Here is a 17893-nt window from a genome sequence, read left to right on the forward strand (position 1 = left end):
ATGGATTTCAGATTTTACAGAGGTATGCTTTACTTGCTCAGAACTGAATTAAAATGGCATTATGTCAACAGAGAATTCAGCTACCAAACAAGAAGTATTGTTTAGTTTGCAATATGCTGTGAAATTCAAAAGAAATGTAAGAAATTATCTCTTTTCAATATACTGATCATCTAGTTAACTTCCTGAGGGATGTGAACAGTGAAACAGTTGGCAAACAAAACAATATATATCAGACTTGTGTAGTATAACGTGCAGATTGTGATACGATTGTTTTAGGTGCAGATTGTGTGATAAATGGTTTTTTTACAATTTTTTTTTCTTTTTTTTTGAGACGAGGTCTCACTCTGTCGCCCAGCTTGAGTGCAGTGGCGCAATCTCAGCCTCCCGGGTTCAGGCGATTCTCCTGCCTCAGTCTCCCAAACAGCTGGGACCACAGGCACGTGCCACCAGGCTTTCACCCTGTTAACCAGGATGGTTTTGATCTCCTGACCTCGTGATCCGCCTGCCTGGGCCTTCCAAAGTGCTGGGATTACAGGCGTGAGCCGCCGCGCCCAGCCGTGATACGATTTTTAAAACTAACATTCAGGGCTTATGTGCAGGCACTTTTCCATGTATTTTTTTAAAAATCATTCAGCAAACATGCACGTGAGGGGGTGGTAGTCAGAAGACCCCGGAATAAATGATCCTGCAGCACGTGGGTGGGAGGAGAGCACATGTCACCAGCACGTTCCTTCCAGGTGTGCTGTGATAGAAACTGGCAAGGGTCTCCATGAGCTGGGGCCTGAGTGCGGCTACCCAGACGGCCAACCTTCCCCAGGCAGGGCTGTGCTCTGGACCCTCCCCTCAATTCCCAGCGCCTCGGGCCATCCTGCTTCTCCAGGTCTGAGATGAACTTTCTGGAAGTGCTGCGTATCTTCAAAGGGCCGGCCACAAGTGAAAGCCGCGGCAGGCCTGAGCGCTGGCCCCAAGGGAGGGGTCCCTCAGGCCCCCGTCGTCCCGGGGCCGCTTCCCCGACTGTAAATAAGTCTTTAGAATGAAACGCCAAGCGATACTGTCTTCAGAACCTTCGCACAAGATCCAGCACTCGACATCCGACCATACGCTGGAGTGGCCTGCCTCCCACATTTGCCCGCCTCTGCACTTGGTTGCTTTAGCTGTGCATTTCGGTCCACGGATGACCTTTAACCGGTCTCCTGCAGTGGAAGGAGGGGTGAAGGCCTCTTCCAAGGGCGTGAGGGGCGCGTGGAAACGGAGCAACCTCCCAGGCTCCCATACTCCTCGGGGACCTCCCGGAGGGCGCAACCCGAAGAAAACCCGCGATCAGCGCGGGATCAGCAAAAGCGCAGACGCCAGCCGTACGGAGCTGCATCGCGCCTGCGTCCAGTTCACGCTCCAGCTCCCAGGGGCGCCCGCCCCGCCCCGCCCCGCCCCGCCCCGCCCGCCTGCTTCCACACATCAGCCCGCGCGCAGCCTCGCAGGGCCCGCCCCCAGGCCCGGAAGTGCGCACGCGCTGGCAAGATGGCCGGTGGGGTGCGCCCGCTGCGGGGCCTCCGCGCCCTGTGTCGCGTGCTGCTCTTCCTCTCGCAGTTCTGCATTCTATCGGGCGGTGGTGAGTCAAAAGCTGGGTTCAGCGCCGGTGGGGCTGAGTGGCAGCAGGGCCCTGGGAGCTGCGAGGAGGCCGGACCCAAGGGCAGAGGCTGACGCGGGGAGGAGGCCGAGTGCCGGGCTCCGGGCGGCATGTCGCTGCATCTGGACTCCGGCGCCCTGGCCGCTCGGCCCGAGGCCGTCCCTCCGCTCCGGCGACACCGAGCCGCCCATCGCGGCTGCGGGGGCCCTGGAACGGAGATGGAGCGCTTGGGGGCTCGGCCGGGAAGGTGGAACTGGAGCGCGATGCCATCCTTCGGTCTCTGGTGTCTACCCCGTTGACGTTTCGTCCCTGAGCTTTGTGTTTTCTGGCTGCCAAGCCGTGAGGTTTTCATGAGCAGCTTATTGACCTGGTGTAGACCCGCCGTGTTAACCACACAAAACAAGGTTTTCTTGTCCCGGGATAACATGTTTCTCTAATTGTACGATCCTTAAATTTAGAGCAATCGCAGGCGCTGGCTCAGTCAATAAAGGATCCGGGCCCAACACGCACATTCACAGTAGTTCCCAGGGCAGCAGGTACTAGACATTTTCTATTCTGGTAAATATGTGTATTTATATCTAGTAGTTTCTCTTTGTTTTTGATAAAAATTTACTTTAGTATACGAGGTCACTTTCCATTTTTGAATATTTTATTGTATTTTAGATGGTGTGAATTAAGGGCAGATACACAGCCATTTTCAGTGGATAGTCTTGGTATTTGGATACCTTTTGACGTTTCTGCCTCATCTCTTTTTCCAATCCCGCGCTCATTTGTTTCCTTATTTCTGTTATTTTTCCACTTCATCCATCAAAATAACCTTCAGTCAGTGCTTCTTTCCCTTCAGCAGGTTTCCTCTACTTCTAGAACCCTGTTCCTGATGTTGGATATTAAAGGCTCCCCCAGGACTGTGTGAAATGGAAGGATTACAGAGGGACTGATGGAGTCTTGAAATCTAGATCTGGTTTTGCTACTGGGATCTTGAACAAATTATTTATCCCCTTTGGACCTTGGTCCTCACCGTTAAAGCGATGGGGTTGGTCTAACGGCCTAAAGTCATTTCTGCTTTGTGATTCTAAGTGTCCACCTTCCAGCCACATAGTCATGGGATCAAAGAAAAAAGTATTTTGTAGAATTGTTCACTTAATACAGTGAGTAAAGTAGGACCAGTTTTAAACAAGCATTAGTTGTTTTGCTAGGTGGAGGCTTTGAGTCTAATTTCATCACTTTAGAGTCACATTACTTCAGTGAATTGAAACTGGCAGAGGTATTTTACGGATTCTTATTTGGGTGTAAAAAACAGTGCACTTAAATTTTAAACTCAAATTACTTTTTAGAGAAAGCACAAGAGTTCTTAACTCTTGCAGGCTTTTGAAAGCCCTTCTTTTCAGGAATACTTGAAATTTTGATCCTCTCAGTTGGTAAAAATATATTGCACACTGATGAGGTTGGTTGGAAATAAGTTGCAGCTCACTGAAGATGTCATTAAAATAGAGAACTATTTTGAACTTTGGTAGCATAAAACTGTAAATATTATATTAGCAAATGTGGCTTATCGAAGTACCCTTGTGAAATAATGACATTTTCAAGTTGATGCCCTGAGGATGTCAGTGGCTTCATTTCTAAATTAGTGAATTCAGATGAAAAGAACATTGGATTGGAAATGAAGAGATTTGGGTTCTAGTTCCAGTTTTGCCACAGACTTCCTCTAAGATTTTGCACAAACCCTACTGTTTTAGTTTTTCAACTTACAAAATGATAGTCTTTTTTTAAGTCCTTAATGTATACCCAGAATTTTCTATGCATTATTTGTATATGAGCACCTTTAGTTTTCACGGCCACTTGAGAGGCAGGAATGATGTTTTGCAAGTGTGGTGCTCACCAGGTCACACAGCTGTCTGTTGGCAGAATTCTGCTTTAATTGCAGGTGTCTGTGACTCCAGTGCCATGCTTCTCTCATTCCAGCGCAGTGTCTACTTGCTAATGATCTTGTCTCTTAACCTTAGAAGATGGTTCTCTGTTATTCGAATCAGTGTTCTAGAAGAATAAGCTTCTCTCTTGCCTCTCACAGAAAGTACTGAAATCCCACCTTATGTGATGAAGTGTCCAAGCAATGGTTTGTGTAGCAGACTTCCTGCAGACTGTATAGACTGCACAACAAATTTCTCCTGTATCTATGGGAAGCCTGTCACTTTTGACTGTGCAGTGAAACCATCTGTTACCTGTGTTGTAAGTACTGCAGCTTACTTATTCTAAATAAAATCACTGTAAACTTCAAGTTAGAAGAACAACTCAGACTTGACCATTGGGAAGAAATTCTGAATAATTGTTACATTCTTTTATGATTGCCCTGTTGAGTATGTAAGTAGAAATAAATTTAAAAACCCAATAGACCCTTCCATATCAGCTCACTACTGTTGTAGTTATAATGATAACTGTCAAGCCAGTTGATGTCTGCTGGAAATGCGCTTGACAGAAATGTTGCTTTGTAGGACTGGAGAAGATCTCAGTCTACTAGCATATCTGAAGCAAGTCTAATTCGTTCCGATGGATTCTGTGTTCTCAGTAGTGACAGCTAGTGTACAGAGGAGGTGGCAATGTCTTTCTGCCATAGATGAGCTTTTGAAGGGCCACTGTTCGTCTGTGGTGAGAAGATGGATTCAGTAAATGCCAGAATGCCTGGTAGCTCTCTTGAACAAAATTAAGTGGAACACCTGTCTTATCCAGAATAAATTCCAGATAGTCCAAAGATGTAATGTGAAAAATGAAACCCTGAAGTACCACAGAAAACACAAGATAGTTGTTGTTATAATCCCCAAATGGAGAATATTTTTCTAAGTATGAAATAAAGTTTAGAAGCCATAAAAGAAAGAATTGATACATTTGACTACTAAAAATTGGAGATTTCTGCATGACCTAAAGAAAAAAGCATGAAGGCAAAAGACGTGGCAAACTAGGAAAAAGTGTTTGTAGCATATGTGACAAATAATACACTAATATCAGTAATATATAAACACTTCCTAAAAACCCACATGGAAAAGATGACAGTCTTGTAGAAAAACAGTGTTAGGACATGAGCCGATGGTTCATAGGAAAGAAAATACAAATAGATTTATAACATGAAAAACGTGTAAGTTTTCTTATAATTAAATACAAATAATACATTTTTAACCCTCAGATTGGCAATTTCTTTTTAATTTGATTAACTCTGAGTTTATGAGAGTATAAGGGTCAGATACTCATATCTTATTAATAGGTAATCAAATTGATCAGCCTCTTGCAGGTGATTTGCTGTATCTGTTAAACTTATACACACACATAATCATTGACCTCGCAGTTCTACATCTAGGAATTTATGTTATAGATATTATATATGGATGCAAATAAGTATGCTTATTTTTTAGCTGTATTGCTCATTAAAGCAAAAGATTCAAAAGAAGTGAAATGTCTAAGAACTGCTTAATTTATGGTACACATGCAATAGAATAAAACACATTGTAGCCATTAAAAAGAACTAGACAGCTCTAGAGATAATGTACTGATTTACATACAAAATCAAGTGAAAGTATTGGGGAACGTTAAATGTTGATGACATGAATGTGTCTGTGTGTAGAATAAGCTCTCTCTGGAAGTACAGAGGGCACTTGGCCTGGGGAGGGCAGTGGCTCCCAGAGGCCAGGCCACACAAGGCCGGCTCACTTCTCACTGTCCTGTTGTGTCTTGAAATGTGTACCATGTACATGTGTCACCTACTTTTTTAAAAACCATTTTAAAAAACGTGTTTTAAGCACATCACTGAAAATAGGCAGATGTAAACATATTTTTACAGATCCAACTGTTTGCCTAAATCAAGTGATGCCTTACCCATATTTGAATGTTTTCCATAAAAAGTGGTTTTTGAATTGATAAGAAAATTAATAGTACTTGCTTCATCAGTGCATATGCCAAAGTTGGAACCATACAGATAAAATTAGGATGGCTCTTGTGCAAAAACGACATGCAAATTTGTGAAATGTTAAAAAAATAACAAATATGGGCCGGGCATGGTGGCTAACGCCTATAATCCCAGCACTTTGGCAGTCCGAGGCAGGTGAATCACCTGAGGTCAGGAGGTTGAGACCAGCCTGGCCAACATGGTGAAACCCCATCTCTACTAAAAATACAAAAATTAGCTGGGCGTGGTGATGTGCGTCTCTAATCCCAGCTACTCAGGAGGCTGAGGCAGGAGACTCACTTGAACCTGGGAGGCGGAGGTTGCAGTGAGCTGGGATTGCACCACTGCACTCCAGCCTGGGCAACAGAGCGAGACTCCATCTCAAAAAAAGAAAAAATAATAATATGTGTGTGTATGTGTATATATATGCATACATATATATATATGATGCTTCCAGAGATGATTGACCACATAAAAATGATTTTGAAAAATATGCATTGCAATGTACTGTCAGGTAGAGTAAAAAGACTACAAAGTGCTTTCAGTATAATTCCATTTTAGTAAATTTATAAATATACACATAGAAGAAACGTAAAGAAGAGTAAAAGTGGTTAGCTCTGAACACCTATAGGTTTTTGTCTATAATCTTCAAATATGTAACATACAAAGAACATGGTACTTTTATAAGCAGAATACAAAATAATGGCTTTTGAAATTGGAATGAAAAAAATCTCTGGCCACCAGTGAACACTCACTCACCCTTCACACATCATGTGGTGCTTCTGAGTTGGGCTGCCTCTGGATTAAACATGCCACATGCCCTGGTGGTACGAGCAGCTGTAATAACCCTGAGTTGCCAGGCTGTGCAAAGTAGGAGATGTTAGGGAAGGTTGGCAACTCGGAAGCAAGGTGGTGTGTTAACCATTACAGAAGCATCAGGCTGGAGTTGAGGAACCTGGATTCCACTCCTCACTTGGAAGCTCAGTGACCTTCAACAAATGCATTCATCAGTTCCTTCCAGCCATCCATGATTGCAACTTTCTAAAATAAATTTTCCCTTTGTCTGCATTATAAAAGTACACATGTTTACTGTGAAAAATTTAGCTAAGCAAAAGTTACGAAATTTATCACCCTGAAATAACCTTTGCTATTTTGATGTGAATTTATCTAGTTTTTTTCCCCTTAGGTACATATATTTGGGTGTGTATTTTTATGATTATGGGGTCACATCATATACATTTGTTTTGCATACATATTGTTTTGGTAACTTTTTCTGGTACTTTAGGTCCTAAATGCAGGCGTTTTAGGAATTTTGTGCCATGTGACTGTAGTCTTACTGACATCTTAACAGACTACACCATTGTGATTGATGAGTTTTGTGTCATTTGCTACATAGGATCAAGACTTCAAATCCCAAAAGAACTTCATCATTAACATGACTTGCAGATTTTGCTGGCAGCTTCCTGAAACAGATTACGAGTGTACCAATTCCACCAGCTGCATGACGGTGTCCTGTCCTCGGCAGCGCTACCCTGCCAACTGCACGGTGCGGGACCATGTCCACTGCTTGGGTAAGTCAGAGTTCAAGGGCATTTGTCAACAAAGTATTTTTCTCGAAGTTGATTGAAGGGACTTTAACCAGAAATTTGAGAGTTAAATTACTTAATTAGAAACATTTATCCGCAGCTTTTTAGATGTGCCAAGCATCATCAATAAACTCAACATACTAAAGTAAAGCATCCAGAAAACTGCAGTTCTCTTTTTAAATGTAATATTTGATAAAATAAGAAAAATATGTGAAGTATAAAGCATAATACACAATAATTGACTTTTACCCAAAATAACAGTGAAAATGGCACCAATACCATCGCAGCTACCTGAGTGCTTGCCTTCACCTGGTTGCTCTACTGCTTCTTCCAAAGTAACCATCCTTTTGAATTTTTTCTTATTTCACTTCCTTTTAAATTTTTTCTATAGTTTTATTGTATATATGTAATAAAATAATAGTACCATATAATGTTCAATAATGCATGTTTTAGAACTGTATAAAATGATTTCAGGCTCTGTGCCGTTCTGGGACTTGATTATTTCCTGTCAACATTATGGCTCTATGATTCATCCATATGACTTCTTTCTTTATTTTACGTCTGTGTAATAATCTATTTTAAGATTGTATCACAGTTTATTCTCCAATATATTTGGTTATGTGCTGTTTTTTGCTGTTGTGACTCTTAAAATTTCTTTGCCTGTCTCCTGATGGCACATGTGCAAGAGCTTCTTTAGCATGTACTTTCCAGTGTGCGTTACTCTTTAAATGGCTGTATTAACTTACATTCCCACCCGTGCTATGTAACTATTCCTAATGATCCCTATTCTCTCCAAGAATTGTTATTAAATTTGGTCTTAAAGTTGTCTAGACTTCTTTTATATTTTGGATATTACCTGTGCTGTCCCTGAAACCCTCTCCCAGATTTTGATTTTTTTTTTTACATTATTGTATATTTTCATAAACAAAACTTTAAAAATATAATTACTTTAAGTTATTAGAGTTAGTCTTTTTTTGTTGTGGTTTTAAGAAATCTTCTTCTACCCCAGGTTTATAAAGACAATTTGCTACATTTTCTTTTGAAAGTTATAAGTTTAACATTTCACATTTAGGTTTAGAGTGCCCCTGGAATTGGTCCTGGTAGATGATGTGAGGTAGATTCAACTTTAATTGTCCCCCCACATGGATGGCCACTTGTCTCAACTCTTCCCTGTTGATCCCTGTGTTACCTCTGTCATACATGAAGTGTCTGTATGTTTCTGGTTCTAGACTTTCTCTTCTTTTCTTATTGGGTGATTTTTATGCCTCAGGACCACACTGTCTTATATCCTCGTAACTTCCCCGTAAGTCTTGATATGTGGTTGAGCATTTCATGTTCTTCACGTTGTAATCCTAACTTAGCTAATTTAAATATTACATATGTACAGATAGATGGTAAGGGCTTTGTACTCTTCACTTCAACATGTATTACTGTAAAGAGAGTTGACTTTTCACATTTTAAATTTTGAGGCCATTTGTTATAATTAAGTCTTTCTGAGAGTATTTTTATACCCTGTATTTTTCTTTCTTTCTTTCTTTCTTTCTTTTTTTTTTTTTTTTTTAAGGTAACCGTACTTTTCCCAAAATGCTATATTGCAATTGGACTGGAGGCTATAAGTGGTCTACTGCTCTGGCTCTAAGGTAAGCTTTGTTACTAGTAAGTTTAAAAGGCCATTTAGATTTCTTTGGGTTTGGTGGAATCTTCCAGACATTGAGCTCAGTCCACTTAATTCTTCTCTCAGATCCTACCACATGTGTTGGATTCTAGGAAACTGCTGGAAGAGTTTAGGTGATCAGACCAGTAGCCCCGTGGAGCTGACTGGCAGGCATGTTAGCTTTTCTCCCAAGGTACCTGCACATTGAGTTTCCCGTTCTTAATGTACCATGAATCAGTAAAATGCTGGGGACTATCTAAAATAGGCAGTTTTATGATGTGTATCTTTAATTTCAAATAACTTATTATAGAAAGTAATACATGCTGAACACTGAAAACTGGAAAAATGAAAATGACAAAAACATTAAAAATTACCACCATCTGAGATAATTATAGGCTTATATTGCTTACAAAGAAATGTGTTGTTTGTTAAACTTCTTAACAGTACTTTAAGAAATTGTAGCAGTTCTTCCCACCAAAGGGAAGAGCAGGTGAGACCCTGGTTAACTGATTAGTGAAAAGGTTATGCTGCCTACAGTTGAAGTTTTGAGTTCGTGCCTGAGACCCTGAGGCCTGCAGCATCACAGCCATAGAGCAGGATTTCTCAGCCTCATCACTGCTGACATTTTGGGCTGAATGATTTTTTGACTTGGGGCTGTCCTGTGCATAGTAGGATGTTTAGCAGCATCACTGGCCTCTACCTACTACTTGTCAGTAGCAAACCCCCCATCCCCTGCAGTTGTGACAGTGTGTCTCCAGATGTTGCCATGTGTCCCCTAGGGGACAAAATTGCCCCTTGCTGAGAACCACTGCATTAGAATTTGGGCTGAGGAAAGAAGAATCTTGCCTGGCAGGAAACGCATAACTGAAAAGTAAAAGAGGACACCAGGGTAGAAAATGAGATTCACAAAAATAAGATAGGCCGGGTGCAATGACTCACACCTGTAATCCCAGCACTTTGGGAGGCCGAGGCGGGCAGATTGCTTGAGGTCAGGAGTTCGAGACCAGCCTGGCCAACGTGGCAAAAGCCCGTCTCTACCAAAAATACAAAAGCCGCCATCGTGGTGCATGTCTGTGGTTCCAGCCGCGTGGTAGGCTGAAATGGGAAGATCACTTGAGCAGGGAGGCTACAGTGAGCTGGCATTGCACCACTGCACTCCAACCTCAGAGCGAGATTCTGTCTCAAAAAAAAAGATTAGTAACCATTGCTGACAATGGTTCAAATTAACAACTGGCTTTTTAAAAAATAAATAAATGTTTGAAACTTGGAATAATTTTAATTTACAGGAAAGTTGCAAAGATAGTAGAGTTCTTATATATCCCTAATCTGGTTTCCCTACATTGTTAACCTCTTACAGTACTATATTATAACAAATTTTCAACAATTAAAACTTCTCAGCACTCAACATGGTTTCTTTTAAAATCTTCACTGTAATGAGATGATGCCCAAGGTTTGCTTCAGGGTACTCTGGAGGCGAAAGGGGAGAGTTTTGATGAAACACGGCTGGCCAAGTGTTGATTATTGGAGCTGAGTCATGAGTACTGTTCTCTTTACTTTTTATTGTTATATATGTTTAGAAATTTTCCATAATAAATATTGTTTCAGTATTATTAGATTTTAGAATTTAAAAGATCCTTAGAAGTCACCTCTTCCTAACGTTAAGATTTTAGAGATGAATGAAAAAATAGACTGAAAACATGGACAACTTGATCCAGGTCATCCAGGTGGTGGTGGGCTCCTCCCGACTCCAGCCCTGACCCCATGTTGGTGCACTTTGTATTAGACTGGGTCTTTGCTTTGTTTTGACTAAAAAGCAATGAGATTGATCACTTAGAGAGAGAGAAAACATTAGTTTTTTAGTACATCTAAAAATTATATGTTTACTTTTGACATTTAAACAGTCTTCCTGCCCGTAATTGTTTGGTGGTGTCAATTTGTGAAATAGTCACTTGTGTTCCAATTAAGGGCTGTGATCATTGGAAGTCCTTTCTCAAATCTGACGTAACGCAGCGATTAAACCATAACTGGCCGCAGTTGGGGTGGACGGGTCTCATGGAATCCTGTCTGTTTGCCATCGCAGCATCACCCTCGGTGGGTTTGGAGCAGACCGTTTCTACCTGGGCCAGTGGCGAGAAGGCCTCGGCAAGCTCTTCAGCTTCGGTGGTCTGGGAATATGGACGCTGATAGACGTCCTGCTAATTGGAGTTGGCTACGTTGGACCAGCAGATGGCTCTTTGTACATTTAGTTGTGGTATGTGCTTCAGAAAGGAGCAGTGCTTAGAAAAAGCCCTTTTGTCCATAGGAATTGATGTGGTGTGAGTGATATTCTATGTTTTTAATGTACAGCATCTGTACTTTGTTTGCCTTCATAAAGGTAAAATAAAGAAGTGAAACACTGAACTGTGCTAATCTGGAATTTGTTTTTATTTGCCTGAAATATATTTTTTTCTGTGAAAAAATTAAAACGTACTTAAGCCAAGAGAATGACTTCTACAGTGATTGAAAATCCATTTAATTCCTATGACTTTTGTTTTGTATTGCTCAAGTCAAACTACATCACTTGTATCTCCAGCTCAAATGTAATCTGCCTTGCAAAGCCTTTAAGCTATGATTGCAGGAAGTGGAAAGTGTTTTTATTGTTAGCTAATTGAAGTTGTTTGGCTCAACTTCAGTCTTGTGTAAGATTTGCAGTGTAAGTATGCAGTCTGGTCTGTATATATGAAAATTTGAATTAAACTGCAGAATGTTTAGTTATGGTTTAAATTTTCTTAGTAGTATGTAAAAGGTAAGAGTACTGAAAAATTAATAAAATTGCAAGTTAAGAAATATTGTGGGCCTGATTTTCTATATTAAGTATAATCTGGAATAATCATTACAACTTACTTTTATTGTTAAGAATAACATTTTTATTTTTCAGGGCATTACTCCATTCTAACAGAGTCATAGTTGGCTGGTTTATTGACACAGTGGAAATATGTAAATGTTTTTGAGTATAGATCTGTTATACACCCTTTATTGGGGGAAAAACCCAGTTATTCAAAAAGATTTTTATTCAAGTTTGCTTTTGAAACATTTAAAAACTTTTAGCATTTTTTCTTTCAAATATGGATATCTGAGTTACTGCTTTTTAAACACTTGTATGTATTAGCCAGAAGACTGTTAACCACATATCATATCTAGAAGCTATAAAATATCTGCATATTTCATTCACCAGATGATTTTTTGATTTCAGTTTACCTGAAAGGTGAATTAAATCACTTGAGTGATCACTTGCTGTTCTTATGAAGCACAGCCCTTTGCTTAGTTGAGTGACAGTTCCATCTCTGATCACTAGGTGGCGCATCCCCATTACATTTGCTTCCCGAACTCTATTTCCAGAAACGGCCACTCTTAAATTGTTTTTTTGTTTGTTTGTTTGGTTTTTTTTTTGTTTTATGAGAAACTTGTCACAGAGCATGAGCAGTGCTTCAGGATGGAAGTAAGCTGGTTTATGTAGACCTTTCTTTCTGAGAGCAAATACACTTTTTGTATCCGTGAAACTGTTGATTGAGCAGGTGTTTCTTTAGATGAGGGTCTCTTCTTCAAGAAGCAGCCCCTTTCCTAACTGTAATAAAAATGTCCCCTGAGTCTCCTTACATAGCTCTGTGTAGAAGAGAATCTAATACTTCCCTGTTGAGCAACCATGCAAGGTGGAGCCAGGGAGTCAGTGGGAAGTTAGTAGGAAGTATGCATTGCCATTGGTGGAAATAGGTAACACCTTGATTAACCGTTTTTGTGGCTCTGGGGCCTGAGTTAGATAATGAAACTGCAGTGTTTGAGAGGGGAAAGCTCAAAGATTCAGAATCCATGAAAGGAGACATGAATGAACTTGTTCCCAAATCCTAAAAAGTTTGCACAAGGGCATAGCCTTCGGAACCTAAAGGATGTAAGCCACTCAGGAATGCTTCTGATCAAGGACTTGATAGAGCGGATGGCCTGAGACAGAACTAGCAGGAAATATGAAGAGATTTTCAAATACAGTACAAACAAATTTATGAACGATGAACTCCTACACAGCCCCAAAAAGAAACTGCAAAATAAAACTATACTTTCAGAGGGCACCAGGGAATGTGGGTACAATCGCTTGTAGCAAATCCCATGGGCCTTTGTTGAAGTCTGTGCTTCAGATTCTATTCCTCTGTTGTCTTAGATTTTCGGGACTGCTATAACAATACCATAAACGGGGTGGCCTAACAACAGAAACTTATTTCTTAGAGTTCTGGAGGCTAGAAAGTCCAAGATGAAGGTGCTGGTAAATTTGGTATCTGGTGAGGGCCTTCTTCCTCATAACATCTCACATCTTCACGTGGTGGAGGCAGGGAAGATCTCTCTGGGGCCTCTTCTATAAGGGCACTAATCCCAATCCTGAGAGCTCACCCTCATGACCTAATCACCTCCCAAAGGTCCCACCTCCTGATACCATCATCATGGTGGTGAGGATTTCCGCATGTGAATCTGGGGTAGAAAGGACACAAATACTCAGTCCATCCTGTGTGAGCTATGGGCTCTGACCAAGGGATATGATTAGATAGCCATCCTGTTCACACAGGTTGGGAACCGTATCAGTCAACCATCCTCTATTGATGGTTCTCTAGATATTCAGAATTTATCACTACAGCCTGCCATCTGTCCTGATTTCCCCTTAAGAATCTCTACCTTGCTCTGTCAACACTCTTTCATTTACCCCAGTAATGCCTCATGGGAAGGTGCTGGGTTATTTGTTTCTATCACCTCCATTGTCCCTAGAACAATGCCTTGCACACAGAGGCTCTCATTTATTTGCTGAGTTCATGCCACGGGTGTCTTGAAGGTTTGGAAGGGACTGTGTACAATTCCAGGAATTGGCAGTTGAGGTGCCTGCAGGGAGATAATATACAGAAATTGGCTTCAAGTAAATATTTGTCTGTAACACCATGTTGATCTGATTTCTGCAAATTGCTGAGGAACAACTCTGGTTTATAGTGCTTATAAAAAGATTTTTTCAAAGATCTTATGCTTCAAGATTTTAAAATGTAAAAATATCTTCTCTATGCCACACAACTTCATTTCTCTCTACTTTTTTTTTTTTTTTTAATACCTTATGCCAGACTTGCATTTATTTGGGGCATATCATCAGCTAAGGAATATGCAAATAATTTTAATTCATCCTGTAAGCAATGAGTGGAAAATGAGCTGTACCTGATGCAGCTTCTCAAATACAACATTGAAAAAGCCTAAAAATGAAGGCACTACATAAGCAGAATATGCATTAAAAGGAAAAAAAAAAAAAAAAACACCCAGGAAAAATGAAGGCAGATTCCTCCACTCCTGCTCTAAAGCCTCCCCTCTATTCTGCACTTTTGGTAGAGTATGAAGTGTCACATGAATGTTAGAGGGTATATACATTTTTTTAACTTTTCTTGTATAGACATCGTATAAGTTTTTTTTCATGGTAAGAGCACTTAAAATCTACTCAGCAAATTTATAATGCAGTAACTATGGTCCTCATGCTATACATTAGACCTACTGGTTAATTTTGTAACCTAGGCAAGTTTGATCTAAATTCTTAAATGTAAAGTATTGAAATTATCTTCCATAAACACAACGTCATTTTTATGCAAAATAAGCTTTGATGGAGACATGTGGACATAATTTACTAAGGCTCCATGAAGGCGGGGCTGTGGTTCTCTGCTGTAGCTCAGCTTAGAGAGCCCTGCCTGCCAAACAGCAGGTGCACAGTGAGTAGGAGTTTGATGAATGAGTAAGGAGGAATTGCTGGGAGTAAACTAAACACCTAAAAGTATTGCTGAGAATTTTTAAAGCAGTAGAGTGCAGCTGGATTACAGCATCTCCCTTCTCAAATACTTAGATGATGAACACACTACAGTAAAAGCCAGCACCTCCTTCCTGCCCAAAACCAGCAAACAAAGGAAACTCCACAGCAAACAAGCAAAAGGATACAGCCAAATGCCAAAAATGTCACACACAAAAAAATGGTGATACGGGGGAAAAAATTATTGCCCAGGTGTGTAAGATTACTCCTGCAAATGGTCCTGGTGGCGGAGGAAAACTCAGAAAGTCTCACTGGTGGCCAGGCGCGGTGGCTCATGTCTGCAGTCCCAGCACTTTGAGTGTCTGAGGCAGGCAGATCACCTGAGGCCAGGAGTTCGAGACCAGCCTGGCCAACATGACAAAACCCCATCCTTACTAAAAATACAAAAAAAATTAGCCAGGCATGGTGGCAGGTGCCTGTAATCCCAGCTACTCTGGAGGCTGAGGCAGGAGAATTGCTTGAACCTGGGAGGCAGAGGCTGCTGTGAGCCGAGATCATACCATTGCACTCCAGCCTGGGCAACAAGAGTGAAACTCTGTCTCCAAAAAAAAAAAAAAAAAGGTCTCACTGGTGAGAAAAATAGGTTAATTGGGAGAAGAGAGGTATCTATATCTTTCTCCTGTTACTGCTGGGGGAAGTGAAAAGTGAAAAGGGCTGCTGGAAAGAGACCAGTGAGAGACGGCTCGTGAACAAACAGGAGGGACTCTGATGGGTTCACGGGTTCCCTGCTGAACCAGACAAAGGATCTAAAGCCTAGGGTGACCCCCACGGGTCACTGCATCACTCCCTGGGAAGGAAACTTTCATTCAGGACATTTAGAAAATCCTAGTCAAGAAACCAGAGACCAGATATTCTAGCAAAGATACAGTCTCAGCTGAGCTTTTCCCTGCCTCACCCCTAGCTATCAGGTCACAGAATGTAGAATAGAACACAAAATACAACTTGCAAAATGCTCGAAGAGAAAACCAAGGGAATTTGTTCACATATTGTGAAGTTGTCCTTTTACACAAGAACAAAATGAAATGACTCACTACCCACTAGAATGACTATAATAAAAGGAATTCTTAATCAGCCTGCCAGCCTGCGCAACATAGTGAGACCTGTCTCTTAAAAAAAAAAAAAAAAAATTCCAGGTGTGTGCCTGTAGTCCCAGCTGCTTGGGAGGCTGAGGTGGGAGTGATCTTTGAGCCCAGGAGGTGGAGTTCCAGTTAGCTACTGAGGACTAAACTCTGACCTTTTCCCTCTTGCCCAAATTCCTATCTAAGGGACTGGGGAGTTGCACCCTATAAATCATAAAATCTCAACGCAAATTTATTTAACCCTATATGATGTGGCTTACTTTCCACCCTGACTCTGGCATAACGTCACATGACAGATAAAGAAATCAAAATATTTTAACCCCAAATATGTTTCTTTGCCATATCTTGAAATGGCCCTGCATAGCTGTCTCTTGGGAAAATCTACGTTCTGCAAAGAGTCCCCTTCCCTTTCCAGGTCTTTTCCCTGACACAGCAGAGAATCAGTCACAAATCTGGCACCTTTTTCAGTCTAAGAAACATTTCCAATCTACTCTCTCTGAAGCTCACAACCTGGAGGCTTCATCTGCATGATAAGAACCTTGGTCTCCACAAACCCTTAGCATAACCCAGACACACCCTTCTGTTGATTAGAGGTCTTTATAGACAATAATGCTTTCAACCAATTGCCAGTTAGAAAATCCTTGAAGTTACCTATGATCTGGAAGCCCCTGCTTCGAGCTGTCCTGCCTTTCCAGATGGAACCAGTCTACATCCTACATGTATTGATTTGTGTCTTATGTCTCCCTAAAATGTATAAATTCAAGCTGTAGCCGGACCACCGTGGGCACATGTTCTTGGGACCTCTTGATACTGTGCCTCACTCATATTTGGTTCGGAATAAATCTCTTCAAATATTTTAGAGTTGGACTCTTCATCGACACTGTGACCGCGCCACTGCACTCCAGCCTGAGCCACAGAGCAAGACGCTGTCTCTAAAAAAGAAAAGAAAAAACACAGTAACAAGTATTGATGAGAATGTGGAGAAACTGGAACCTTCACATGTTGCTGGTGGGGATGTAAAGTGATGCAGCCGCCCAGGAAAACAGTCTGGCAGTTCGTAAAAGTGTTAAACATAGAGTTACCATGTGACTTGGCAAAACTTCTAGGTATACACCCAAGAGAAGTGGAGATATGTTGTGAAAGTTGTCAGCACCAAAGTGGGGTCACTTAGGTCAAACCCTAGCAAAATGGATCCAGGAGGCCCTGAAGGAGGGGTACTCATACACATGTGCCTATGATAAGAACTATTACAAGGACTCTCTGGAAACCATAAAAATTCCATGTTAAGCTGCTTCTGAGAAGACATCTCCCCAGCAACAGCCAGTGTGGCCAATGAGGAGCTAGGAGCTTCAACAGTCAATACTTGTTGTTTCAAAGCAGCTTACGTGACTTTCTCCTTTTTGTCTTTGGAAAAGTTTGCCTTGACCCCAGGGTCTTCAGGTGTTTCTTGGTTCATTGTGGCCTGGGTATCTTGGATTACAATCCCCTACTAATCCCGGATAAACTCCTTCTTTGGAGAGCCTGTCTATTGTGATTTTAGGTTTTAGAACATACACTAAAAAACTTGTTTACAGCACCATTATTCATAGTAAAAAAGCGGAAACAACGCAAATGTCCCACTGATGAATAATGCATAAACAAAATGTAGTCCATTCATATAATGGAATACTATTTCATCATGTAAAGGAATGAAGAACTGATACACACCATAACATGAATAAACCTCAAAAACATGGTGCTAAGGGAAGAAAGCCAGTTATACTTCAAGCTGATAACCTTTACAGCATATAAATTACTTCTCAATAAAGTGGTCTTTAAAAAAAGAAATGGCTCAGCAACCGCACATACATATGATAGAAGGGGAATGAGAGAAAAACCCAGGCAACTGGAAAGGCAGGAAGAAATAGTCTGCAAAAGAAAGATGAAGAGTTCATTTTGAGGAAAATGTAATCCAAGAAACAGAAGAAAAGCCCCTGCAAAACCTTTGTGCTGTAGAACACTTAAGTGTATTCTTTATTCAGCAAAAGTACTGAGCCCCTATATGGCATGCACCCTCCTAAGCCCTGGGGATTGAGCACTAAGTGAGTTCTTCCTTTCATGAAGCATGTCATATTCTTGTGCACAAAAATATAAGCACAAAGACATGATTCCACTGAATCCTTCCC

At 41.1% G+C, this 17893-nt stretch overlaps 1 protein-coding gene and 1 non-coding gene across 3 annotated transcripts; both read left to right on the plus strand.

The window, feature by feature from the left end:
* The first annotated feature begins 1468 nt into the window (after window positions 1-1468).
* On the plus strand, window positions 1469-11198 carry LOC105499239 (TM2 domain containing 3). 2 transcript variants are annotated; one of them, XM_011771747.3, is made up of 6 exons: window positions 1469-1609; window positions 2086-2163; window positions 3696-3853; window positions 6955-7129; window positions 8709-8784; window positions 10879-11198. In XM_011771747.3, exons 1-6 carry the CDS (start codon window positions 1519-1521, stop codon window positions 11042-11044), a joined length of 744 nt encoding a protein of 247 aa, XP_011770049.1. In that variant the 5' UTR covers window positions 1469-1518; the 3' UTR covers window positions 11045-11198. The 2 variants fall into 2 exon arrangements, with proteins under 2 accessions (XP_011770049.1, XP_011770050.1); XM_011771748.3 differs by lacking the exon at window positions 2086-2163.
* On the plus strand, window positions 5545-5651 carry LOC112423170 (U6 spliceosomal RNA). The gene has a single exon (XR_003013639.1). It is a non-coding gene; the product is annotated as a U6 spliceosomal RNA (small nuclear RNA).
* Window positions 11199-17893: the final 6695 nt, after the last annotated feature.

This window comes from Macaca nemestrina, chromosome 7 (assembly GCF_043159975.1).
Source record: "Macaca nemestrina isolate mMacNem1 chromosome 7, mMacNem.hap1, whole genome shotgun sequence".
Lineage (NCBI taxonomy): Eukaryota > Metazoa > Chordata > Mammalia > Primates > Cercopithecidae > Macaca > Macaca nemestrina.